Below are 26,634 nucleotides of genomic sequence, written 5' to 3' on the forward strand. Positions count from 1 at the left end.
CTCGCCAACTTTAAGGGCATTTAAATGGTCATTGGATAGGCATATGGACGAGAATGGAATAGTGTAGGTTAGACAGGCTTCAGATTAGGTCCACATGTTGGTGCAACATTGAGGGCCAAAGGGTCTGTACTGCGCTGTAATGTTCTATGTTCTATGTAATGTTTTAACCATGTTGTTGTGTCTAGTATGAGAGGAAATAAATGGAAATTCACAACCAGATCATTCAGAAGAGAATACTAGGAGCTAGGTTGTCACACAAAGGGTGATATCTGTGTAGGGCTCACACGTACAAAAAGCAATAGATACGATTGTCCAATTATTATTTTGAATCTCCAATCAATAGATATTTCCCGGGCCAGGGTATGCCAGTCAAGATAAGTGGATTTTTTTTTATTTGTTCTCAGGATATGAGGATCCCTCCTGAAGTTAGGACTCATTGTTCATCCCTAATTGCTCTTGACTAAGTAGCAGACGTTTGCCCTCTTGAATTGCTGTGCATTTACTGGCTTGGTGCAATTGAGAGCTTGCTCTGCCACTTCAGAGGATGATGAAAGTCAGGAACATTTCTGTGGGTCCGGAAATGTATATAGGCCAGAATAAATGAGAATGGATAATGTCTTTCAGCAATAACATCAGAGGAAGTGGTGGAGGCTGGTACAATTACAACATTTAAAAGGCATCTGGATGAGTATATGAATAGGGAGGGTTTTGAGGGATCTGGGCTGGGTGCTGGCAGATGGGACTAGATTGAGTTGGGATATCTGGCCGGCCATGGACGGGTTGGACCGAAGGGTCTGTTTCCATGCTGTACATCTCTATGAGTCTACAATTCAGTAGATTTGATTATAATGGACACAAACTTAACATACTATACTAGTATATCACACTTACAGCCTCTCTAAATCAGTCCAGTTGGCAGCTATTAATTATTTAAAATTGATGCACCTTTCCTTCAGGATTACCCTGGAGCACCCGGCTTGATTATGCTGAGTGGGATCTGAACTTTTGACCTTGTGAGGCAATGTGACAACGCTACCTACACGGCCAAGTCCAACACCTTAGTTTTAGGCCACGTCCGTGCTCATGAACAGAAACAGTGACCTTTTCTCTTCGTTTTGCAGAAGAAACTCAACATGAAAGGATCCATCGACATCTCCAAGATCAAGTGTGTGGAGATCGTGCTGAGTGACATCAGTTTCCCTTGCAGCTACAAATACCCGTTCCAGGTACACAGACACTTGGCTGCTTCTTACTGCATGCCAAGGAGCTTTAACTGGGCCACTTCACAATTTAGTCTCAAGTGCACTGTGGTTCTAACTTACTCTCCAGGAGGGTTTCTGAGGAAAAGCCTCTCTTCACTAACTCCCCCAGCTACCACCACCACCCCCCGCAACCATCACCACCCACTCGACCAGCCAATACAAATATCAAGATGAGGAAGGTGGCTGCTGTGAGGGAGGGAGGGGTTAAAGGTGGTGAGGGGAAGAGATGGGGTGGTGATGGTGAGGGCGAGGGGCGGGATTGTGAGGGAGAGGGGTGGGGATGGTGGCAGTGAATGAGAGCGGCAGGGTTGATGGGGGTGACAAGAGGGGTTTGTGTGGATGGGGGCGAGGGTGTTCGTAGTGATAGTGGTAAGAGAGAGGAGGTGATGGAGATAAACTGGCTTGGAGACCACACGGCGCTTTGACTTGCATTCAGATAGCCATCACACCAAAGGGGAGTCCTAATTTGGGACGCCCATGTAATTTGACCTTCTCTACTGACCAAGGCCAAATCTGTCCTGGACCCACAAGTGAACGTGAATCCAGTTAGCTTGGTTCCCTCTTCTTTATCTGTTCCTGTTTGTGAGCGTAGATAGGAAGACCTGGGTGGCACGGTGGCACAGTGGTTAGCACTGCTGCCTCACAGCACCTGAGACCCGGGTTCAATTCCCGCCTCAGGCGACTGACTGTGTGGAGTTTGCACGTTCTCCCCGTGTCTGCGTGGGTTTCCTCCCACAGTCCAAAGATATGCAGGTCAGGTGAATTAGCCATGCTAAATTGCCCGTAGTGTTAGGTAAGGGGTAAATGTAGGGGTATGGGTGGGTTATGCTTCGGCGGGTCGGTGTGGACTTGTTGGGCCGAAGGGCCTGTTTCCACACTGTAATGTAATCTAATCTAATTTCTTCTACTTCTTGAGTTCTCTGACTGATGATAGATTTGATACACACTGTCATGATCTTGAGTAGGTCAAGGAGACAGATTCCAAATCTATTTATACAGGAAGAGATCAATCCCACAGCCAGAATAGAGGTCCACCACCCAGGTATTTTCACCAAACTGATCCACAGTGACCATCCAGATGGTGAACCAACTGGATCTCACAGGGAGTGCCGGTTTATTTAATAGCAGAAAGATTGCCATGTGTGTTGTAGTCCCGAGCTATGGACCATGATGGTTGTGGTGCTAATTTCCTTTCTGTGCTGTGGTTGAATCTGTCCCGCTCTTACTGCCATTGACATGTGTTGGAAGGATTCGCAAGTTAGTTCTCAACTTGTTTGTCTGTGTTGTGAGCACTCTACCCCTCGCCATGGGATCCTGGGTGGAGCTCAAATGTCAAGCACTGATTCGGGTTTCAGGGATACTACCCACTGAGCTGTAAGACCTCTTTCAACATTTACTGCACGTTTGCCCCTTGAGAGGGTGGTGGTAAGCTGCCTTGCTGAACTACTGTAGAAGAACTAAGAATAAGAGAAGGCCAGTCAGTCTATCGGGTTTGCTCTACAATTCAGTAAGATCATGGCGGATCTGATTGTAGCCTTACCTCCACTTTAAGCCCATTGAGGATCAGAATTATGTCTAACTCAAGTTTGGTGAATCAGGTTATGGGGTTGGAATGAATAAAAGGCATTGAAGAGTTTGATCAGTCATGATCATATTGAATAGCAGGTCAGGCTCAATGGGCTGAAAGGCCTACTCCTGTTGCTATGGTCTAACATTGAAGATATTCAATGATCCAACCTCCACTGCTCTCTGGATTCCTCCTCATCTCCATCTTGTTGGAAATACCCTTATTTTTAAACTGTAGTCCTAGATTCCTCCATGAGGGGGAGCAGCACCTGCCCTGAGAAGCCATCTCAGAATTGTATCTATTTCTATCATGTTGCCTCTCGTTCTTCAAAGCTCTAATGGGGATAGGCACATTCATCTCAGAAATCAGTTGAGTGAGCCTCCTCTGAAATGTTTCTGAAGGAAGAATATCTCTTGTAAGTAAGGATTGCAAAACTATGGACATTGCTTCTCGTCAAAAGCCCTGTACAGTTGTAGCAAGACTTTTCTATTCTTTGCCACTCGGAATTATGGACAACATTCCAGTTGCCTTTTTTCTTGCTGGACCTGCATGTTGATTCTTATTCATGTCCAAGGGCCTTTGTGCCCCAGCATTCTGCACTCATTCCATTTAATCATGTCCTGTTTTATTATCTTACTGCAAAAGTGAATCGCCTCACATTTTCTATAATATACTGCATCTGCCTAACGTTTGTCCATTCACGTATAGACTTAACCCATATCCTTTTGCAGACTCATTTTGCGCTCTCCTTACAGCTTGCACACCTGCCTATCTTTGCAGCATCAGCAAATGTGGCTACGATACAGCCAGTTCCTTCATTAGTCATTAATGTAGATTGTAAATAATTGAGGCGCAGCACTGATCTCTGTAACACTCTGCTAGTTACAGTTTTAAATGTGAAAATGACGCATTTATTCCAATTTGTTCTGCAACACAAAGGGAACACAGGAAAACAGCTTTACCCAGTGAGAGGTGCACATGCAAATTTCACTACTGAAGGAGTGCTTAAGGCAAACAGATGTTTAGGGAGCATGTGAGATAAACACATAACAGCAATAGAAATATAAGGACTTGCTTGATGGAGTCAGGTGCAGAGAAATGGGAAGATTATATGAAGCATATACCCTGGTGCAATGAGCTAAATGGGCATGTTTTGTACTGTCAATATATTGTCAACCATGCATTGCATGTGCAGACTTTCTGAGGTTGTGAAAAGGTGTATAGAACTGCTAGAATATTCTATCCGCTACCTTCGTTTGCAAACTTGGTCACACAAATCTCCATCAAGGAAACCAGAAAGGAGGGTGATATTTATATTGAAGAACTGCACCAGATCTGACATCTGGTTAATTGTCCTGTTTCCCATCAGAATTTAATCAAGCCACAGAAGTTTGCAAATCATTATGGACAAAGAGGGGCCATTCAGTCCATTCTTAGTCATCCATCGATAGGTTCCAATACGATATCTGTGCGGCAATCAATCGCTTCTCAAAGATTTTAGCGATTTATCTCCCATTACTTTACCTGGAACGTTATTCCACACGTTGTTCGCTCTCTCTGAGAAATTTCTTGGTATCAGTTCTAATACTGCCTGTAACTATTTTGATCCTATCTAAACTAAGTTATAGGCCTGTGGTTTAACTGAAATATCTTTTACTATATCCTGAATCATCTTACATCCCTTTGTCAGAATACCTTGGGCTCTAATGCTCAATCTCTCCTAATGTCTTGAACCTTTGACACAGGCCTGCAAGAAATCTTATTTGGACACAGGTGATTATCCATGAAACATGTGTCTGCTGTGTCTTGGTGACAGAAATAAACACAGTATTCAAAATGTGGTCTGACCGCTGGGAATTTTGATCATCATGCTCTTTGTATTTCTAATGCTTTGGTCATATGTTGTACTCTGTTGGTTGGGTGTGCTGAGCGTTGTGCTGACTTAAAATCTTGGACCCTTTTCAATCTTTGCCCTCAACCCTTTAAACACAATTAATGGAGTCTCCCTGTTTTCCTTCTATTAAATACAGGTTCTGCTGTCAATCTGGTGAACCTACACCACCTTCAAGGTTAAAACATTTTCTTTTGGAAGTGTGGTACCCAGAGTTAATTGCAGTATTCCAGATGTGGTCTGACTAGAGTTACCATTCAAGGGAAACATCACTTCTGCAATTTTTACATTTTAGTCCCTTGAATTAAAGGCCACTATTCCACTTGGCATTTGGACACTTTTAATATCCACGCAATAGTTCTGGGGTTTTATGTTGATAGACCTCTAATCCCTTGCATCCTCCACAGATCCTTACCTCTCACCTCTATGATGGGGTAAATAGACAAGGTCTTTTCCCTGAGGACAAAAGGGTAACTAGGGAGAGAATAGGGCCCCTTAAAGATCAGCAAGGCAGCCTATCTGTGGAACCGCAGGAGATGGGGGAGATACTAAAAGCATATTTTGCATTGGTGTTTACTGTGGAAAAGCACATGGAAGATATAGAATGTGGAAAAATAGGTGATGACATCATGAAAAATGTCACTTTTAGAAAGGAGGAGGTGCTGGATGTCTTAAAACATATTGAGGTGGATAAATCCCCAGGACCTGATCAGGTGTACCTAGAACTCTTTTGGGAAGCTAGGGAAGTGATTGCTGAGCCTTTTGCTGAGATATTTGTATCATCGACAGTCACAGGTGTGGTGCCGAAGACTGGAGGTTGGCTAATGTGGTGTCATTATTTAAGAAGGGTGGTAAGGACAAGCCAGGGAACTATAGACCAGCGAGCCTGACGTCGGTGATGGGCAAGTTGTTGGAGGGAATCCTGAGGGACAGGATCTACATGTATTTGGAAAGGCAAGGACTGATTAGGGATAGTCAACATGGCTTTGTGTATGGGAAATGTCTCACCAGCTTGATTGAGATTTTTAAAGAAGTAACAAAGAGGATTGATGAGGGCAGAGTGGTGGACGTGATCTATATGATCTATATAGATTCCCTTCACTACAGGACAGAAGAAATCAGATGGGATTTAATGAGAATTCGTAATAGTTCCATGATCTGCACAACATAAGCCAGCTTTCAATTTCAACTTTTATTAATTGCATTTAAACTGCTATGGTAGGATTTCAACCATTTCCGCAGACTGTTTAATCCGGGCCTCGGGATTACCAATCCAATGACATTATCACCCTGTTACCAGATACCCCTGTATATGCAAGATGAAAGTGGAATTAGGAGTGAGGGTGGTATGGTGGCTCAGTGGTTAACACTGCTGCCTCACAGCGCCAGGGACCAGGGTTCGATTCTAGCCTTAGGCAACCATTTATGTGGACCTTGCACATTCCCCCTGTGTCTGCGTGGGTTTCCTCCCACAGTCCAAAGATATGCAAGTTAGGTGGATTTGGCATACTTAATTAGATTAGATTCCCTACAGTATGGAAACAGGTCCTTCGGCCTAACAAGTCCACACTGACCCTCTGAAGAGTAACCCATCCCCCTACATTTTACCTCTGACTATGGGCAATTGAGGATGGCCAATTCACCTAACCTGCACATCTTTGGATTGTGGGAGGAAATCAGAGCACCCAGAGGAAACCACACAGACACGGGGAGAATGTGCAAACTCCATACAGACAGTCACCCAAGGCAGGAATCGAATCCAGGTCCCTGGCGCTGAGAGGCAACAGTGCTAACCACTGAGCCACCATACCAGCATTGTCCATAATGTCTAGAAATATGCAGGCTAGGTGGATTAGCCATGGGAAATGCAGGATTACAGGGATAGGGAAGGGGAATGGGTCTGGGTGGGATACTCTTTGGAGGGTCAGTATGGATCGAATGGCTTGGTTCCATACTGTAGCGATTCAGTGACATCGGGGACTCACATCTTGTTGCTACCTGGCGTCTAAATCATACAACTCCATCATTACAAGCAGCTGTTTACATAGGCAGTTCAAATGTTAAAGAAGTGACCAGAAAATCTGGAGAAGCAGTGCTTATTTGCAGACTCTTAATGATATAACTAGACTCTGTCATTGATGAAGCCACACTTTTTAAACATTGTCTTTTTTTCCCCAGGTTGTTCATGAAAATTATATTTTGTACGTATTTGCACCCAGTAAAGAAAGTCGACAAAAGTGGGTGAGCGCCCTGAAAGAAGGTGAGGAAAAAAGGAATTCAATGTAAATACTGCGTTGAGTAGTCCTGTGGGATTGGTGAGCTGAGCAACCCATTGGGCTGATCCTAGAATTGTATGACAGAGAAAGAGGCCACTTGGTCCATCGTCCCTGTATTGTCTATCTCAAAGAGCTGACCAACCAATCTTACCAGTGGGCAGCTAGAGTTGAGGGAAAAGGAGAGAAGGTAGGTAGGGTTGGATTGTGGGATACGGACAGAGAGTGGGATTAAGTGATATGAAGGGATGTTTGAGGTCAGTCCTGAAATTCGGGCAGAGACAAAGAAATTGTAGATGCTGGAATCCAAACTAGACAAACAGGAGGCTGGAAGAACACAGCAAGCCAGGCAGCACTGGGAGGTGGAGAAGTATAATGTTTCGGGTATAACCCTTCTTTTGGACTAGATGTGGGAGTAGGGGGAGCTCCAGATAAAAGGAGGGGTGTGGGGTAGGAAGAGTGATAGAACAGTGAGGTAGTGATAGGTGAACACAGGTAGTGGGTCGATTGGTGGGATGTGTGGCAAAATCGGGCAAGTGTGTTAGATCCAACACTCCTATCATGATATTAAAAATAAGGGTGAAATTAATTTCCTATGTGGGTTCTCATTAATAATCGGAGGCATACAAGTAGAACAAGCAGATACGATCCCAAAATTGGAATGAGGTTGATAGCTGTGAATTTTTTCAAACTGGAGAGAATGCAGAGGGATTTACCAGGATGTTGCCTCGGGGTCAGAGAGTTTTGAGGAAAGGTTAGACAGACTGGGACTGTTTTGCTTAGAGCAGAGGAGATTAAGAAGGGAGATGATTGTGATGTATAAAATTATGAATGGCATGGAGTCAGCTATTACGAGGGGGCATAGCTTTAAATTAAGTGGTGGTAGGTATAGGACAGATGTTAGGGGTAGATTCTTTACTCAGCGAGTCGTGAGTTCATGGAATGCCCTGCCAGTAGCAGTGGTGGACTCTCCCTCTTTATGGGCATTTAAATGGGCATTGGATAGGCATATGGAGGATAGTGGGTGAGTGTAGGTTAGGTGGGCTTGGATCGGCGCAACATCAAGGGCCAAAGGGCCTGTATTGCGCTGTATTTTTCTATGTTCTGTGTTCTATGTAGATAGGATAGACAGGAAAAAACTTTTCCCTTGATTGAAAGATTAATGACCAGGGGCCATAGATTTAAGAGGCAGAAGGTTTAGAGGAGTTGTGAGAAAATACATTGTCACCCAGAGGGCACTGGGAATATGGGATTCACTATCTGTAAGGGTGGTAGAGGCACATAGTATTTAAGAAGTATTGCGATATATACTTGCGATGCCAAGGCGTACGAGGTTAAGGGCTATTTTTAGATAATGAGATTAAAATAGTTAGGTGATTGTTTTTGACCTGCACAGGTCAATGTGCCGAAGGGCCTTGTCCTGTGCTGAAGATAAAGGGTGGTGGAAATCTGCAACTCTTTCTTCTAAATTACTGTTTTGGAGAGAATCAAAGCATGTTTTGAAGACTGAGATCGATAGATAATCACTCGGTAAAGGTGGACAGGGATATGGAGCTAAGGCATAGAGACCAGTTATGATCCAACTGAACAGACTGAAGGGATTGGAGTAGCGTTGTCCCATATTGCCTGTTGGTGATGCACAATGAATTTGGAACTTAGATCCAATTGTAACTGGTGCAAGTTTTACTGCTGATGTCACTTCCTGTGCTCTTCTCTATTGTCTTTCAGAAACTAAGAACAACAATATTCTGATCCCTAAATACCACCCAAATTTCTGGACTGATGGCTACTGGAGATGTTGTGCACAGCCAGATAAGTTGGCTATGGGATGCCTGTTATATGATCCTAACAGAGACTGTACGTTGTTACTCTTACTCCATATTGCAACGTTTCATTTAAAAATAAATATTTCCTTCATTCAAAACTGGTGTAGCTTCCTCCCCTCCACCCTCGATATCATAGTGAGTTCCAGGTTTAGTCCTTGCTCAGCGCAGACTCAGCCAATAACAGTCCCAGTTATTGTATAACCTTCTTCAAGGAGAATTTCTGTTTCCATCTTTGATTTGTTAATGAGTGAGAAAAATGTTGGGCATTGGATGCATAGGAGATTTCCCTGGATGCTGCCTGACCTGCTGCGCTGTTCCAGCAACACATTTTCAGCTGCATAGGAGATTAACTGGGCTAGGCTTAGAACAAGGGATAAAGGCAAATTACTGCAGATTCTGGAATCTGAAACTGACAAAGGGTCAGTTAGACTCGAAACGTCAGCTCTTTTCTCTCCTTACAGATGCTGCCAGACCTGCTGAGATTTTCCAGCATTTTCTCTTTTGGCTCAGAACAAACATGTTTCCTTTTACTTCACATCATGGAATATTGATGCTTTGTGATGGATGAGGGACATGCAAAGAACAGAAGGTGTTGGAGAAGGCCATTTGGCCCATCACATCTGCTCATCATTCAATGAGACCCATGGCACATCTGATAACCTTTGATTCCACTTTCTTGCCATTTCATTTTTTTGGTTCATGGGATGTGAGCATTATTCATAGAATGAAATCTCTACGGTGCAGATAGAGGCCATTCAGCCCATTGATTCTTCACTGACCCCCTGAAGAGCATCCCAGCCAGTCCCCCCTCCTTATCCCCGTAACCCCACATTTCCCATGGCTAATCTACCCAATCTGCACATCCCTGGACATTATGGACAATTTAGCATGGCCAATCCAGCTAACCTGCACATCTTTGAACTGTGGGAGGAAACTCACACAAACACGAAGAGAACATGCAAACTCCACACAGACTGTCCCCCAAGACTGGAATCGAATCTGAGCCCCTGGCGCTGTGAGACTGTAGTACTTATCACTGTGCCACCAAAACCTCGCGCTATTGTTAAGGCTAATGGTTATCGCCCATTCCTAATTGTCCTTGAGAGATCGTGGTGAGTCATCTGGTGTAGCTATACCCACAGGCCTGTTCAGGAGGGATTGTCAGAATTTTGACCTAGCGACAGTGAAGGAATGGCAATATATTTCCAGGTCAGGACAGTGTGTGGCTTGGGGTGAAATTCATAGGTGGTGGTGTTCCCACATATCTGCTGCCCTTGTCCTTTTGAAAGTTAGAGGTCAAAGGTTTGAAAGCAAGTTAAATGGGTAGGTGGAAAACATGAGACATTTTGATCTCTGAGTCATTAATTGCAATGACACCCAAGGATTTAAGAATAACATTGCTATTCTGTGAGTAACTATTTGTATTCTATGGTGGCAGGAGCCTTTCAAAGCACTCATTCTCAATTCTCATGTCCCAAGGGAACATTCTCAATGTGGGGTAGTTGGGATGGATGTCACAGAAAAAATGCAATAACCCTTAAACACGTGAAGTCCATTGTTTTTCTATCACATGTAAGGCTGGATTAGTCTGGGTGATGTCCCAAGGGTCTAACATTGTACATTCTTGTCTTTTTAGCCAAGAAACCTCTTCCCCCGACTCCGGAACTTAACAAGGTGAGTCTGTTTCATAAAATAAAGTATGAATGCTGGAAGTCAGATGCAGAAACATAAATTGCTGGAGAAACTCAGCAGGCCTGGGAGCATCTATACAGAGAAAGCAGAGTTAACAGTTGGAGTCCTAGGTTAACTCATATATCTTAGCTCGGCTTTAGCTCCACAGATGCTGCCAGACCTGTCGAGTTTCTCCCACAGTTTCGGTTTTCTGAGTCCGTTGCATTTTGAGCTCTCACAAGTTTAATTCGGGTCTCTCCCAATTGACAGTGTTGCTTTCACTTTGCAAACTAGTGGAAACCCTTGCCACCAGAGCCAGTGGAGCTGGGGGCAGAGCCAGAGATGGAGTTCGTGGTGGTGGCTCTGTATGACTTCCATGGTCAAAATGCGCAGGACCTGTCACTGGTGAAGAGCGAGGAATATGTAATCATTGAGAAGATTGATGCAAACTGGTGGCATGCACGTGATAAAAATGGGTAAGACCAATCCCACCGTCACAGCATAGAAACAGGCCATTCGGTCCAATAAGTCTATAATGAGGTCTGTGCTTCAGATAAGTTTCTTCCCATCTTGCTCCACCTCAACGTATTCATAGATCCTTCAATTCTTTTTCTGCATCAACTACCCCTTAAATGTATCTGCATTATTCACCTCAACTGCTCCATGTTCCATATTCTCACCACTCTTTGGATTAAGAAGGTTCTCCCGAATTTCCTGTTGATTTATCAGTGATTATCCTATATGTATGATATTTATGAAGATGATGGAGCATCAATAGCAGGAGTTTCAGAGGTTAATTCATGAGGCATAACAGAAATTCATCCTAAGGAAGAAGATCAATGACTCCATGACTCTAAAAAACTATGATGTGGAGGAGCCGGTGCTCCTGTTGGACTATAACCTGGTCATAGAGTCATAGAGTCATAGAGATGTACAGCACAGAAACAGACCCTTCGGTCCAACTCATCCATGCCAACCAGATATCCCAACCCAATCTAGTCCCACCTGCCAGTACCTGGCCCATATCCCTCCAAACCCTTCCTATTCATATACCCATCCAGATGCCTTTTAAATGTTGCAATTGTACCAGCCTCCACCACTTCCTCTGGCAGCCCATTCCATACACGTACCACCCTCTGTGTGAAAAAGTTGGCTCTTAGGTCTTGTTTTGTTGTGTGATTGTTAACTAAGGTGAGGACAAGGCAACCATGGCTGACGAGGGAAGTCAGGGTGAGCATAAAAGCAAAGGGAAAAGCATATAATGTGGTGAAGATTGGTGTAAAGCCAGAGGACTGTGACACCATTAAAAGCCAGCAGAGGATAACTAAAAATGCAATAAAGGGAGAGAAGATGAAATATGAGGGTAAGTTAGCTCCTAAAATAAAAAAAAAATGACTGCAAGAGTTTTATTAGATATATTAAAAATAAAGAGAAGCAAGAGTGGATATTGGATTGCTGGAAAATGAGGCTGGAGGAGTAGTAATGGGGAACAAAACAAATTATGGAGGAACTGACGAGTAACTTTACATCAGTCTTCATGGGGGAAGATACCAGAAACATAACAGAATTTTAAGAGAGGAAAGGGCTGGAGTTGAATGTAATGGTCACTACTAAAGAGAAGGTATTGAGAAACTAAGTCAAAAATCACACAACACTAGGTTATAGTCCAACAGGTTTAATTGGAAGCACTAGCTTTCGGAGCACAGCTCCTTCAGTAGGTAGTTGACAATCACCTGATGAAGGAGCGTCGCTCCGAAAGCTAGTGTGCTTCCAATGAAACCTGTTGGACTATAACCTAGTGCTGTGTGATTTTTAATTTTGTACACCCCAGTCCAACACCGGCATCTCCAAATCTTGGGAAACTAAAAGTTGGATAAATCCCTGGACCAAATGGACTATATCCAAGAGTTCTGAAAGAGATAGCTGAGGCGATTGTGGAGGCATTGATGGTGATCTTTCAGAAATCGTTCGAGTCATGAAGGGTCTTAGACTGGAAAGTGGCTGTAATACCCTTATTTAGGAAGGGAGGAAGGCGGCAGACAGGAACCAAAAGCTGGTTAGCCTGACCTCAGCTGTTGGCAAGATTTTAATGTACATGATTGAGGATGAGATTGCAGAACATCTTAGAAGTACTTGGTGAAATAGTCAGCACAGCTTCATCAAGGGAATGCCATGTGTGACAAATCTGTTACAATTCTTTGAAGACACAATGAGCAAGTTAGACAAAGGAGAACCAATGGATGTGATCTATTTGGATTTCCAAAAGGTGCCATACACAAGGCTGCTCTGTAAGATAAAAGGTAGATAAGCAGGAGACTGGAAGAACACAGTAAGCCAGGCAGCAACAGGAGGTGGAGACGTCAATGTTTCAGGTGCAACCCTTCTTCAGATAAAAGCCCATGGTGGTTAGGGGCAGGACTGGCAGAAGGCAGAGACTGGGATAAATGGATTTTTCAGGTTGGCAGCAGGTGACCGGTGGAAGTCCACAGTGCTTAGTGATGGGACCATGAATGTCAGCAATTTGGACAAAGAAATTATTGCTGAGTTTACAGATGATACTGGTAGGTGGGGAATGGTGTTGAGTCATTCACTTGGGATCACTGGTTAGCACTGCTGCCTCACAGCGCCAAGGACCCAGGTTCGATTCCAGCCTCGGGCAACTGTCTGTGTGGAGTTTGCACGATCTCCCCGTGTCTGCGTGGGTTTCCTTCGGGTACTCTGGTTTCCTCCCACAGTCTAAAGGTGGATTTGCCATGCTAAATTACCCATAGTGTCCAGGGAGGTGCAGGCTAGATGCATTAGACATGGGGAATGTGGGGTTATGGGGTGGATCTGGGTGGGATGCACTTCAGATGATCAGTGCGGACTCGATAGGCCGAATGGCCTGCATCCACCCTGTAAAAATTCTGTGATTCTTATGAGAAAAGGGTGAATGTGCTGGGCTTGTATCCACCATGGTTTGGACGATTAAGAGGCCTAATCCGGTAATAATCATCACTCTTGATTTGGGCTCCATGCAGGATGACCGGGTATATCCCCAGCAGCTACGTGGTGGAAAAGAGCCCTGAGAATCTACAGGCCTATGAGTAAGAGCCTTCTATTTTATGTTATTATTCCGAACATTTTCATCTCTCCCCCATCAATCCATCGAACTATGTATGTGTATATATCTGTATGTAGATTTTATAAACCTCTATAAGTTCACCCCCTCAGCCTCCAGGGAAAACAGCCCCAGCCTATTCAGCCTCTCCCTATAGCTCAAATCCTGCACCCCTGGCAACATCCTCATAAAGTCTTTTCTGAGCACTTTCAAGTTTCACAACATCCATTCTATAGCAGCAAGACCAGAATTGCACACAATATTCCAAAAGTGGCCTAACCAATGTCCTGTACAGCCGCAACATGACCTCCCAACTCCAATACTCAATGCTCTGATCGATAAAGGCAAGCATACCAAATGCCTTCTTCACTATCCTATCTATCTGTGACTCCACTTTCAAGGAATTATGAACTTGCACTCCAAGGTCTCTTTGTTCAGCAACACTCCCCAGGACCTTACCATTAAGTCCTGGCCTGATATGCCTTTCCAAAATGCAGCATTTATTTAAATTAAACTCCATCTGCCATTCCTCAGTCCATTGGCCCATCTCATCAAGGTTCCATTGTACTCTGAAGTAACCTTCTTCACTGTCCACTACACTACCAATTTTAGTGTAATTTGCAAACTTGCGAACCAGACCGCCTAGATTCACATCCAAATCATTTATATAAATCACGAAAAGCAATGGACCCGGCACCGATCCTTGCAGCACACTGCTGGTCACAGGTCTCCAGTCTGAAAACCAACCCTCCACCACCACCCTCTGTCTCTTACCTTCGAACCAGTTCTATTTCCAGATGTCTAGTTCTTCCTGTATTCCATGTAGTCTAACCTTTTAACCAGTTTACCATTCTGAACCTTGTCAAACAACTGACTGAAGTCCATGCCTTTGTCAATCCTCTTTGTTCCTTCTTATATTTGTCTGTATGTGTGTCTGTGTGTTTGTGTATGTGTGCATCTGTGTTTATATCTGTCTCTGTGTCTATGTGTGTGTTTATGCATATGTGTATCAATTTCCATGTGCTTTTGTGTTTATGTGTGTGTTTGAATGTATGTGTGTGCAGGTACGTGTCGGAGATATCTTCCCAAATGACAATGTTTCTGGAGGTCAAATAAAGGAAAGCTCTATTGATTGGAAGGATGGTTGGTAATTAGAGAACACAAATTTGAAGTCATTGGCAAAAGATTAGAGAGTGAGATAAGGCAAAATATCTTGATGCAGCGAGTTGTTGGAATTTGGGATGAGAAAGGGTGGTGAAAGCACATTCCCAAAGCAACTTTCAGCTTGGAACTAGATGGAATTTTGTCATTCTCTATCCTACAGACAGTGGGTGCTTGCTTGATGGGTACATGCAACACAGAAATTGAACTTTAAGGGAATCAGGGATATAGGGACAGCATGGGAAAGTGCAATTGAGGTAGTAGATCAGCCAAGACCTTATTGGCTGGTAGAACAGGTTTGAGGGACTGAATGGCCTACTCCTGCTCATATTATTTAAGTTTGTTTCTATGTTCTTAACAATTTGATAGAGAGATTTGGAGTGCTCAAGGGACAGAGTGGGGCAGTGGGACTAACTTGACAGCCCTAGTATGACCAAAATGGTCTCCTTCTGAGCTATAAGATGCTGTGACTTCCATTACTGCCATAAATGGAGTTCCCAAGTTAGTAACATGACAGAGTGGGGGCCATGAGAGATTTCACGGAGTGCATGCCTGCTCAGCTGCTTCCACATGTCAATCGTGTGATGGACATTACCTCACTTACAGCTCCCTCATCTTACAGGTGGTACAACAAGAACATCAGCCGGAACAAAGCAGAACATCTGCTTCAGAAAGAGGTGAGAGGTTTGAGTGTCACTGTTTCTGGGGCCAGGGTGTGAGAATCTGAGGTAGAATGTGGAGAGGGTGTGGGGAGGGGGTGGGGGTGAGTAACTGAGCACAATCCAGTCAACAGGATGAAGGAGATTTGCTTCTGGAGTGTGTGACAATGACGGAGCACATTTTGTGCTTAGAAACATTAAAACATTGAAATTCTTTTTGTGGAAGGAAACTATTTAGCCCATCTTGCAGTGTTGACCACAGCTATCCGCTTTCCTGCTCTTTGTCCAGAGGTTACAGCACTATCCAGAGAATATTCATTCATTTGGGGTATAGGCTGTAGGGATCACTGACAAATCTCCATTGCTAAGTAACCCTGAGAAGGTAGCAGTGTGCTTCTTGTTGACCCATGTTGGATAGTTTGATACAATGTTTGGTCTTAATAGTTCTCAAAAACACCTTACCAGTCGTAGAGTCATACAGCACAGAAACAGGCCTTTCAACCAGTCCATGGCAACCACAATCCCAAACTAAACTAGTCCCACCTGCCTGCACTTGGCCCATATCTCTCCAAATATTTTATTCATGTCCTTATTCAAATGTATTTATCAATGTCTTTTAAACCTTGCAATTGTGCCCACATCCACCACTTCCACAGGAGGTTCATTCCAGACACGAATCACTCTCAGTAAAAGAATTGCCTCTCATGTCTTTTTTTAGAACTTTCTCCTTTCACCTTAAAACTATACCCCCTAAGCTTGAAATCCCCCACCCTAGGGAAAAGACTCCTGCCATTCGCTTTATCCATGCCCCTCATGATTTTATAATGCTCTATAAGGTCACCTCCCACCCTCCTACGCTCCAGATAAAAAAGTCCCAGCCTATCCAGCCTCTCCTTACAACTCAAACCCACCATTTCCGGCAACTTCGTTTCTGGTGAATCTTTTCTGAACCCTCTTCTGCTGAATAATATCCTTCCTATAGCAGGGCCACCAAAACTGCACATGTTGCTGTGGTACTGGATGCAACTAAAGGTCAAGACAGGGTCGGGGAGTCCAAACCTAGAGGACATAGGTTTAGGGTGAGAGGGGAAAGATTTAAAAGGGACCTAAGGGGCAACCTTTTCACACAGAGGGTGGTACGTGTATGGAATGAGCTGCCAGGTGAAGTGGTGGAGGCTGGTACAATTACAGCATTTAAAAGGCATCTGGATGGGTGTATGAATAGAAAGGGTTTACATGGATATGGGCCAAGTGCTGGCAAATGGAACAAGATTTATTTAGGATATCTGGTCGGCATGGATGGGTTGGATCGAAGGGACTGTTTCCGTGCTGTACATCTGTATGACTATGACTAGGAAGGACTCCACGTTTCCTTTACTAAAGGATGTTCCTGAACCAGGTGGTTTTTTAATGTCAGTGCAACAGCTTCTTAAACACTGCTATGGAAACCAGGTTTTCAAACATTCTTTCATGGGATGTGGCCTTTGTTGGCAAGGTCAGTGTTTGTTACCCATCACTAATTGCCCTTGTACTGAGAGTATTGTGAGACTATTACAGAGGGCAGTCAACCAGGCTAATGTGAGCTAAGCCAGACCAAGTTAGGATTGCAGATCCCCTTCCCTAAAGAACATTGGTGAACCAGATAGGTTTTTACAATTGGTGATTGTTGGAATAGTCACCATTACGAAGACTCATTCCAGGTTTATTAATTGAATTTAATTTTCACCAGCTGCAATGGTGGGATTTGAACCTGTGGCTTCCCCCAAGCATTTAGCCTGAGCATCTGAATAACTAGTTTAACCCTAACCCATCTCCTCTAAAATGAACTGATGGTTCTCAATTTCTGGTGGACTACTAACTCGTTATGAATCCAGGAGCAGAATGTCTACACCACAATATTCATTGCCATGGTCCATTTAACACAGATTTTGCCCTTCACATTTGTACAAACTCTGCTGTGAAAACCAGTTCATTGAAACCCACCCGGTTTTTCCCAAAGCCTCCTTTTGGTCACTCAAATAATGTATTCCTGTTTCATTTTGGACACATTAGGCACAGTAAGAAAATGTTTAGAGTGATCTTATGAACTGTTGGCTTGGCGCTCTGTCCAGAAGACCCATAAAAAACAGAAGCAGAAGTAGGCCATTCAGCCCATCGAGTCTACTCCACCAGTCAATGAGATCACGACTGATTTGATAGTCCTTAACTTTTGTTAGTACAGGTCAAATTTCAGGACTGGAAATATAGGGATTTGATGGCCTAGTGGTATCAACACTGAGCTATTAATACAGGAACCCGGGCAAAGCCCTGGGGACCCAGATTCAAATCCCCCGCTAGGCAGATGGTGGAATTTGAATTCAATAAGTATTTGGAATTAAGAGACTAATAATGACCATGAAACCCTTGTTGGCAAAACCCAGCTGGTTCACTAATGTCCTTTAGCAAAGGAAATCTGCCATCCTCCCCTAGCCTGGTCCATGTGTGAGTTCACCATCCTGTGGCCAACCACTTCAACTCCCCCTCCCATCCTGCTAAGGACTTGCAAGTTCTGGGCCCCCTCCACTGCCAAATCTTAGCCACCCGACACCTGGAGGAAGAACACCTCATCTTCCACCTTGCGACCCTCCAACCACGCTGCATCAATGCCGCTTTCACCAGTTTCCTCATCTCCCCTATCCCTCCACCTCATCCCTGATCCAACCCTCCAACTCGGCACCACCCTCGTGAACTGTCCTATCTGTCCATCTTCATTCACCTATCCGCTCCAACCCGCTGCTATGAGCTATCACCGTCACGCCTGCCCGCATTGTCTTTAAACCTCCCACTGTCCATTTCTGACCTCCACCAATCCCATAACTGAGGACACAAACTTGCTGCAACACCTAGGCTCTGGCAAATCTCCTGATATCAGAAAGTCCACCTCTGCCTCATTGGCTTCACTAGCAAGGCTCTGAAATTCCCTCGGAAAAACATTCCTAACATTCTGCTGCATCTCCTCCTTAAATCAAGTATTTTGGTCGCGGGCTGGAATCCCTCATATGATGTACCTTTGTGTGATGCAGTGAGCCTAATAATTATTCATCTTTTAATGTTTCAGGGCAAACAAGGAGCTTTCATGGTGAGGGATTCGAGACAGGCTGGAATGTACACAGTCTCGGTCTTCATTAAAGCGACCAGGTAACTCATTGTAACAACCTGCTGTAGGATCATTACCATAAAGTTTGGGAAAGAGGGCAACATTATTGAACTGTCAGTGCTGAGGGAGTGCTGCATTATTGAATTGTCAGTGCTGAGGGAGTGCTGCATTATTGAATTGTCAGTGCTGAGGGAGTGCTGCATTATTGAACTGTCAGTGCTGAGGGAGTGCTGCATTATTGAATTGTCAGTGCTGAGGGAGTGCTGCATTATTGAATTGTCAGTGCTGAGGGAGTGCTGCATTATTGAACTGTCAGTGCTGAGGGAGTGCTGCATTATTGAACTGTCAGTGCTGAGGGAGTGCTGCATTATTGAATTGTCAGTACTGAGGGAGTGCTGCATTATTGAATTGTCAGTGCTGAGGGAGTGCTGCATTATTGAATTGTCAGTGCTGAGGGAGTGCTGCATTATTGAATTGTCAGTGCTGAGGGAGTGCTGCATTATTGAACTGTCAGTGCTGAGGGAGTGCTGCATTATTGAATTGTCAGTGCTGAGGGAGTGCTGCATTATTGAATTGTCAGTGCTGAGGGAGTGCTGCATTATTGAACTGTCAGTGCTGAGGGAGTGCTGCATTATTGAACTGTCAGTGCTGAGGGAGTGCTGCATTATTGAATTGTCAGAACTGAGGGAGTGCTGCATTATTGAACTGTCAGTGCTGAGGGAGTGCTGCATTATTGAACTGTCAGTGCTGAGGGAGTGCTGCATTATTGAACTGTCAGTGCTGAGGGAGTGCTGCATTATTGAATTGTCAGAACTGAGGGAGTGCTGCATTATTGAACTGTCAGTGCTGAGGGAGTGCTGCATTATTGAACTGTCAGTGCTGAGGGAGTGCTGCATTATTGAATTGTCAGAACTGAATGAATGCTGCACTGTTGAATTGTCAGTATTGAGGCAGTGCTGCATTACTAAATTGTAAGTACTGGGAGAGTGCTGCATGGTTGAATGGTCGATTTCAGGGGAGTGCTGCACTGTTGAATTGTCAGTATGAAGGGGTGCTGCATTATTGACCTGGCAGTTTTTGGGGAATGCTGCATGAATGAATTGTCAGATCTGAGGGAGTGCTGCATTGTTGAATTATCAGTACCAAGGGAGAGCTATATTGTTGAATTTCCAGTTCTGAGGGAGTGCTGCACTGTTGAATTGTCAGGACAAAGGGAGTGCTGCATTATTGAATTGCCAGAATTGCGGGACTGTTGCATTGTTACTGAGGGAGTGCTACAGTATTGAAATGTCAGTTCTGAGGGAATGCCGCATTACTGAATTGTCAATTCTGTGTCAGTACTGCATTATTAAATTGTCACTACTGAGGGAGTGCTGCCTCATTGAATTGTCAGTAACGAGGGAGTGCTGCATTATTGAAGTATCAGTACCGAGGGAGAGCTGTATTGTTAAATTTCCAGTTCTGAGGGAGTGCTGCATTACTGAGTTGTCAGTACTGAGGGAGTGCTGCACTGTTGAATTATCAGTGCTGAGGGAGTGCTGCACTATTGAACTGTCAGTAATGAGCAACTGCTACAGTATTGTATTTTCAGTTCTGATGAAGTGCTGCACTGTTGAATTGTCAGTACTGAGGGAGTGCTGCATTACTGAATTGTCAGTTCGAAAGGATTGCTGCACTGTTGAAATGTCAGTTCTGAGGGAATACTGCATTAGTGAATTGCCAGATCTGTGTCAGTGCTGGATTGTTGAATTGTCAGTTCTGTGTGAGTGCTGCATTGTTGAATTTTCAGTATAAAGGGTATGCTGCAGTGTTGAATTGTCAGTTCTGAGTGAATGCTGCACTTTTGAATTGTCAGTTATGTGGGAGTGTTGTGTTGTGGAATTATCAGTATTGAGGGAGTGGTGCACTGTTGAATTGTCAGTACTGTGGGAGTGCTGCATTATTGAATTGTCAGCATTGACTAAGTGGTGCGCTGTTGAATTGTCAGTACTGAGGGAATGCTGCATTATTGAATTGTCAGTTCTGAGGGAGTGCTGCACTTTGAATTGTTAGTTTGTGGGAGTGTTGCAATGTTGAATTATCAGTACAGTGGGAGAGCTGTATTGTTGAATTTCCAGTTCTGAGGTAGTGCTGCAGTGTTGAATTGTCAGTTCAGAAAGAGCGTTGCGCTATTGAATTGATGGAGTGCTGCATTATTGAATTGTCAGAACTGCGGGACTGCTGCATTATTGAATTGTGAGTAATGAGGGAGTGCTGCACTGTTGAATTGTCAGTAATGTGGAAGTGCTGCATTGTTGTATTAACAGTACCGAGGGAGAGCTATACTGTTGAATTTCCAATACTGAGGGAGTGCTGCACTGTTGAATTGTCAGTACTGAGGAAGTGCTGCACTGTTGAATTGTCTGTACTGAGGGAGTGCTGCACTGTTGAATTGTCTGTACTGAGGGAGTGCTGCACTGTTGAATTATCAGTACTGAGGAAGTGCTGCATTGTTGAATTGTCAGTACTGAGGGAGCGCTGCACTGTTGAATTATCAGTACTGAGGGAGCGCTGCACTGTTGTATTATCAGCACTGAGGGAGCGCTGCACTGTTGTATTATCAGCACTGAGGGAGCGCTGCACTGTTGAATTATCAGTACTGAGGGAGCGCTGCACTATTGAATTGTCAGTTCTGGGGGAGTGCTGCATTATTAAATTGTCAGTACTGAGGGAGTGCTACACTGTTGAATTGTCAGTACTGAGGTAGTGCTGCACTGTTGAATTGTCAGTACTGAGGTAGTGCTGCACTGTTGAATTGTCAGTACTGAGGTAGTGCTGCATTATTGAATTGTCAGTGCTGAGGGAGTGCTGCATTATTGAACTGTCAGTGCTGAGGGAGTGCTGCATTATTGAATTGTCAGTGCTGAGGGAGTGCTGCATTATTGAATTGTCAGTGCTGAGGGAGTGCTGCATTATTGAACTGTCAGTGCTGAGGGAGTGCTGCATTATTGAACTGTCAGTGCTGAGGGAGTGCTGCATTATTGAATTGTCAGTACTGAGGGAGTGCTGCATTATTGAATTGTCAGTGCTGAGGGAGTGCTGCATTATTGAATTGTCAGTGCTGAGGGAGTGCTGCATTATTGAATTGTCAGTGCTGAGGGAGTGCTGCATTATTGAACTGTCAGTGCTGAGGGAGTGCTGCATTATTGAATTGTCAGTGCTGAGGGAGTGCTGCATTATTGAATTGTCAGTGCTGAGGGAGTGCTGCATTATTGAACTGTCAGTGCTGAGGGAGTGCTGCATTATTGAATTGTCAGAACTGAGGGAGTGCTGCATTATTGAACTGTCAGTGCTGAGGGAGTGCTGCATTATTGAACTGTCAGTGCTGAGGGAGTGCTGCATTATTGAATTGTCAGAACTGAATGAATGCTGCACTGTTGAATTGTCAGTATTGAGGCAGTGCTGCATTACTAAATTGTAAGTACTGGGAGAGTGCTGCATGGTTGAATGGTCGATTTCAGGGGAGTGCTGCACTGTTGAATTGTCAGTATGAAGGGGTGCTGCATTATTGACCTGGCAGTTTTTGGGGAATGCTGCATGAATGAATTGTCAGATCTGAGGGAGTGCTGCATTGTTGAATTATCAGTACCAAGGGAGAGCTATATTGTTGAATTTCCAGTTCTGAGGGAGTGCTGCACTGTTGAATTGTCAGGACAAAGGGAGTGCTGCATTATTGAATTGCCAGAATTGCGGGACTGTTGCATTGTTACTGAGGGAGTGCTACAGTATTGAAATGTCAGTTCTGAGGGAATGCCGCATTACTGAATTGTCAATTCTGTGTCAGTACTGCATTATTAAATTGTCACTACTGAGGGAGTGCTGCCTCATTGAATTGTCAGTAACGAGGGAGTGCTGCATTATTGAAGTATCAGTACCGAGGGAGAGCTGTATTGTTAAATTTCCAGTTCTGAGGGAGTGCTGCATTACTGAGTTGTCAGTACTGAGGGAGTGCTGCACTGTTGAATTATCAGTGCTGAGGGAGTGCTGCACTATTGAACTGTCAGTAATGAGCAACTGCTACAGTATTGTATTTTCAGTTCTGATGAAGTGCTGCACTGTTGAATTGTCAGTACTGAGGGAGTGCTGCATTACTGAATTGTCAGTTCGAAAGGATTGCTGCACTGTTGAAATGTCAGTTCTGAGGGAATACTGCATTAGTGAATTGCCAGATCTGTGTCAGTGCTGGATTGTTGAATTGTCAGTTCTGTGTGAGTGCTGCATTGTTGAATTTTCAGTATAAAGGGTATGCTGCAGTGTTGAATTGTCAGTTCTGAGTGAATGCTGCACTTTTGAATTGTCAGTTATGTGGGAGTGTTGTGTTGTGGAATTATCAGTATTGAGGGAGTGGTGCACTGTTGAATTGTCAGTACTGTGGGAGTGCTGCATTATTGAATTGTCAGCATTGACTAAGTGGTGCGCTGTTGAATTGTCAGTACTGAGGGAATGCTGCATTATTGAATTGTCAGTTCTGAGGGAGTGCTGCACTTTGAATTGTTAGTTTGTGGGAGTGTTGCAATGTTGAATTATCAGTACAGTGGGAGAGCTGTATTGTTGAATTTCCAGTTCTGAGGTAGTGCTGCAGTGTTGAATTGTCAGTTCAGAAAGAGCGTTGCGCTATTGAATTGATGGAGTGCTGCATTATTGAATTGTCAGAACTGCGGGACTGCTGCATTATTGAATTGTGAGTAATGAGGGAGTGCTGCACTGTTGAATTGTCAGTAATGTGGAAGTGCTGCATTGTTGTATTAACAGTACCGAGGGAGAGCTATACTGTTGAATTTCCAATACTGAGGGAGTGCTGCACTGTTGAATTGTCAGTACTGAGGAAGTGCTGCACTGTTGAATTGTCTGTACTGAGGGAGTGCTGCACTGTTGAATTGTCTGTACTGAGGGAGTGCTGCACTGTTGAATTATCAGTACTGAGGAAGTGCTGCATTGTTGAATTGTCAGTACTGAGGGAGCGCTGCACTGTTGAATTATCAGTACTGAGGGAGCGCTGCACTGTTGTATTATCAGCACTGAGGGAGCGCTGCACTGTTGTATTATCAGCACTGAGGGAGCGCTGCACTGTTGAATTATCAGTACTGAGGGAGCGCTGCACTATTGAATTGTCAGTTCTGGGGGAGTGCTGCATTATTAAATTGTCAGTACTGAGGGAGTGCTACACTGTTGAATTGTCAGTACTGAGGTAGTGCTGCACTGTTGAATTGTCAGTACTGAGGTAGTGCTGCACTGTTGAATTGTCAGTACTGAGGTAGTGCTGCATTGTTGAATTGTCAGTACTGAGGGATTACTGCACTGTTGAATTGTCAGTACTAAGGGATTACTGCACTGTTGAAATGTCAGTACTAAGGGAGTGCTGCACTGTTGAAATGTCAGTTCTGAGGGAATGCTGCATTAGCGAATTGGCAGTTCTGTGTCAATGCTGGATTGTTGAATTGTCAGTTCTGTGGACTGCTGCACTGCTGAATTGTCAGTACTGAGGGAGTGAACATAGAACATGAATATAGAACAATACAGCACAGAACAGGCCCTTCGGCCCACGATGTTGTGCCGAACATTTGTCCTAGCTTAAGCACACATCCACGTACCTAGCCAATTGCAGCTTAAAGGTCACCAATGATTCTGACTCTGCCACTCCCACAGGCAGTGCATTCCATGCCCCCACCACTCTGTGGGTAAAGAACCTACCACCGACATCCCCCCCATATCTTCCACCCTTCACCTTAAATTTACGTCCCCTTGTAACACTCTGTTGTACCCGGGGAAAAAGTCTCTGACTGTCTACTCTATCTATTCCCCTGATCATCTGATAAACCTCTATCAAGTCACCCTTCATCCTTCGCCGTTCCAATGAGAAAAGGCCTAGCGATCTCAACATAACCTCGTACGACCTATTCTCCATTCCAGGCAACATCCTGGTAAATCTCCTCTGCACCCTCTCCAAAGCCTCCACATCTTTCCTAAAATGAGGCGACCAGAACTGCACACAGTACTCCAAATGTGGCCTTACCAAGGTCCTGTACCGCTGCAACATCACCTCACGACTCTTGAATTCAATCCCTCTGCTAATGAACGCTAATACACCATAGGCCTTCTTACATGCTCTATCCACCTGAGTGGCCACTTTCAAAGATCTATGAACATAGACCCCCCAAGATCCCTCTGCTCCTCCACCTTACTAAGAACCCTACCGTTAACCCTATATTCCGCATTCTTATTTGTCCTTCCAAAATGGACAACCTCACACTTGACAGGGTTGAACTCCATCTGCCACTCCTCAGCCCAGCTCTGCATCATATCTAAGTCCCTTTGCAGCCGACAACAGCCCTCCTCACTATCCACAACTCCACCAATCTTCGTATCGTCTGCAAATTTACTGACCCACTCTTCGATTCCCTCTTCCAAGTCATTAATAAAAATTACAAACAGCAGAGGACCCAGAACTGATCCCTGTGGAACTCCACTTGTAACTGGGCTCCAGGCTGAATATTTACCATCTACCACCACTCTCTGACTTCGACCGGTTAGCCAGTTCTCTATCCAACTGGCCAAATTTCCCATTATCCCATGCCTCCTGACTTTCAGCATAAGCCTACCATGGGGAACCTTATCAAATGCCTTACTAAAATCCATGTACACTACATCCACTGCTCTACCCTCATCCACATGCTTGGTCACCTCCTCAAAGAATTCAATAAGATTTGTAAGGCAAGACCTACCCCTTACAAATCCGTGCTGGCTGTCCCTAATCAAGCAGTGTCTTTCCAGATACTCATTAATCCTATCCCTCAGTACCCTTTCCTTTACTTTGCCTACCACCGAAGTAAGACTAACTGGCCTATACTGCACTGTTGAATTGTCAGTTCTGTGAGTGCTGCATTATTGAATTTTCAGTACTAAGGGTGTGCTGCTGTGTTGAATTGTCAGTTCTGAGTGAATGCTGCACTTTTGAATTGTCAGTTATTTGGGAGTGTTGCATTGTGGAATTATCAGTAGTGAGGGAATGCTGCATTATTGAATTGTCAGGACTGAATGTGTGGTGCACTGGTGAATTGTCAGTCCTGAGGGAGTGCTGCACTGTTGAATTGTCAGTACTGAGGGAGTGCTGCACTGTTGAATTGTCAGTACTGAGGGAGTGCTGCACTGTTGAATTGTCAGTACTGAGGGAGTGCTGCACTGTTGAATTGTCAGTACTGAGGGAGTGCTGCATTGTTGAATTGTCAGTACTGAGGGAGTGCTGCATTGTTGAATTGTCAGTACTGACGGGGTGCTGCCTTGTTGAATTGTCAGAAGTGAGGAAGTGCAGCATTATTGATTGTCAGTTCTGATGGAGTACTACATTATTAAATTTTCAGTACTGTGGGAGTGCTGCACTGTTGAATTATCAGTACTGAAGGAGTGCTGCACTGTTGAATTGTCAGTACTGAAGGAGTGCTGCACTGTTGAATTATCAGTACTGAAGGAGTGCTGCACTGTTGAATTGTCAGTTCTGAGCAAGTGTTGCATTACTGAATTGTCAGTGCTGTGGGAGTGCTGCATTGTTGCACTGTCAGTAACGAGGACGAGCTATATTGTTGACTTGTCAGTACTGTGGGAGTGCTACACTATTGAATTGTCAGTACTGAGGGGGTGCTGCATTGTTGTATTATCAGTTCTGAGGGAATGCTGCATTATTGAATTGTCAGTTCTGAGGGAATGCTGCATTATTGAATTGTCAGTTCTGAGGGAATGCTGCATTATTGAATTGTCAGTTCTGAGGGAGTGCTGCACTGTTGAGTTGCCAGTACTGAGTGAGTGCTGCACTGTTGAACTGTCAGTACTGAGGGATTGCTGTATTATTGAATTGTCAGTTCTGAAGTGGTACTGCATTGTTGTATTGTCACAACTGAGGGAGTGCTGCACTGTTGAATTGTCAGTACTGAGTGAGTGCTGGATTGTTGAATTGAGTACCGAGTGAGTGCTGCAGTATTGAAATGTCAGTTCTGAGGGAGTGCTGCATTACTGCATTGTCAGTCCTGTGTGAGAGCTGCACTGTTGAATTGTTGG

At 44.3% G+C, this 26,634-nt stretch overlaps 1 protein-coding gene across 2 annotated transcripts in view; it reads left to right on the forward strand.

Moving 5' to 3' along the window:
* The window catches only part of LOC122556477 (tyrosine-protein kinase ITK/TSK-like), a 78,142-nt gene that overhangs the window by 14,744 nt on the left and 36,764 nt on the right, over nt 1–26,634 (forward strand). For both annotated transcript variants that reach the window (XR_015759702.1, XM_043703144.2), the window contains exons 2-9: nt 1,122–1,226; nt 6,899–6,980; nt 8,722–8,850; nt 10,456–10,493; nt 10,785–10,966; nt 13,511–13,576; nt 15,374–15,428; nt 18,508–18,587. Coding sequence is in view for 1 of the 2 variants with exons in the window: in XM_043703144.2 (XP_043559079.1) it covers nt 1,122–1,226; nt 6,899–6,980; nt 8,722–8,850; nt 10,456–10,493; nt 10,785–10,966; nt 13,511–13,576; nt 15,374–15,428; nt 18,508–18,587 (737 nt within the window). In the remaining variant the exon portion in view is untranslated. The remainder of the gene's footprint in view (nt 1–1,121; nt 1,227–6,898; nt 6,981–8,721; nt 8,851–10,455; nt 10,494–10,784; nt 10,967–13,510; nt 13,577–15,373; nt 15,429–18,507; nt 18,588–26,634) is intronic.

The sequence above is a fragment of the Chiloscyllium plagiosum genome, unplaced genomic scaffold (genome assembly GCF_037043375.1).
Source record: "Chiloscyllium plagiosum isolate Xiang-an unplaced genomic scaffold, Cpla_swu_hap1 HiC_scaffold_16, whole genome shotgun sequence".
NCBI lineage: Eukaryota > Metazoa > Chordata > Chondrichthyes > Orectolobiformes > Hemiscylliidae > Chiloscyllium > Chiloscyllium plagiosum.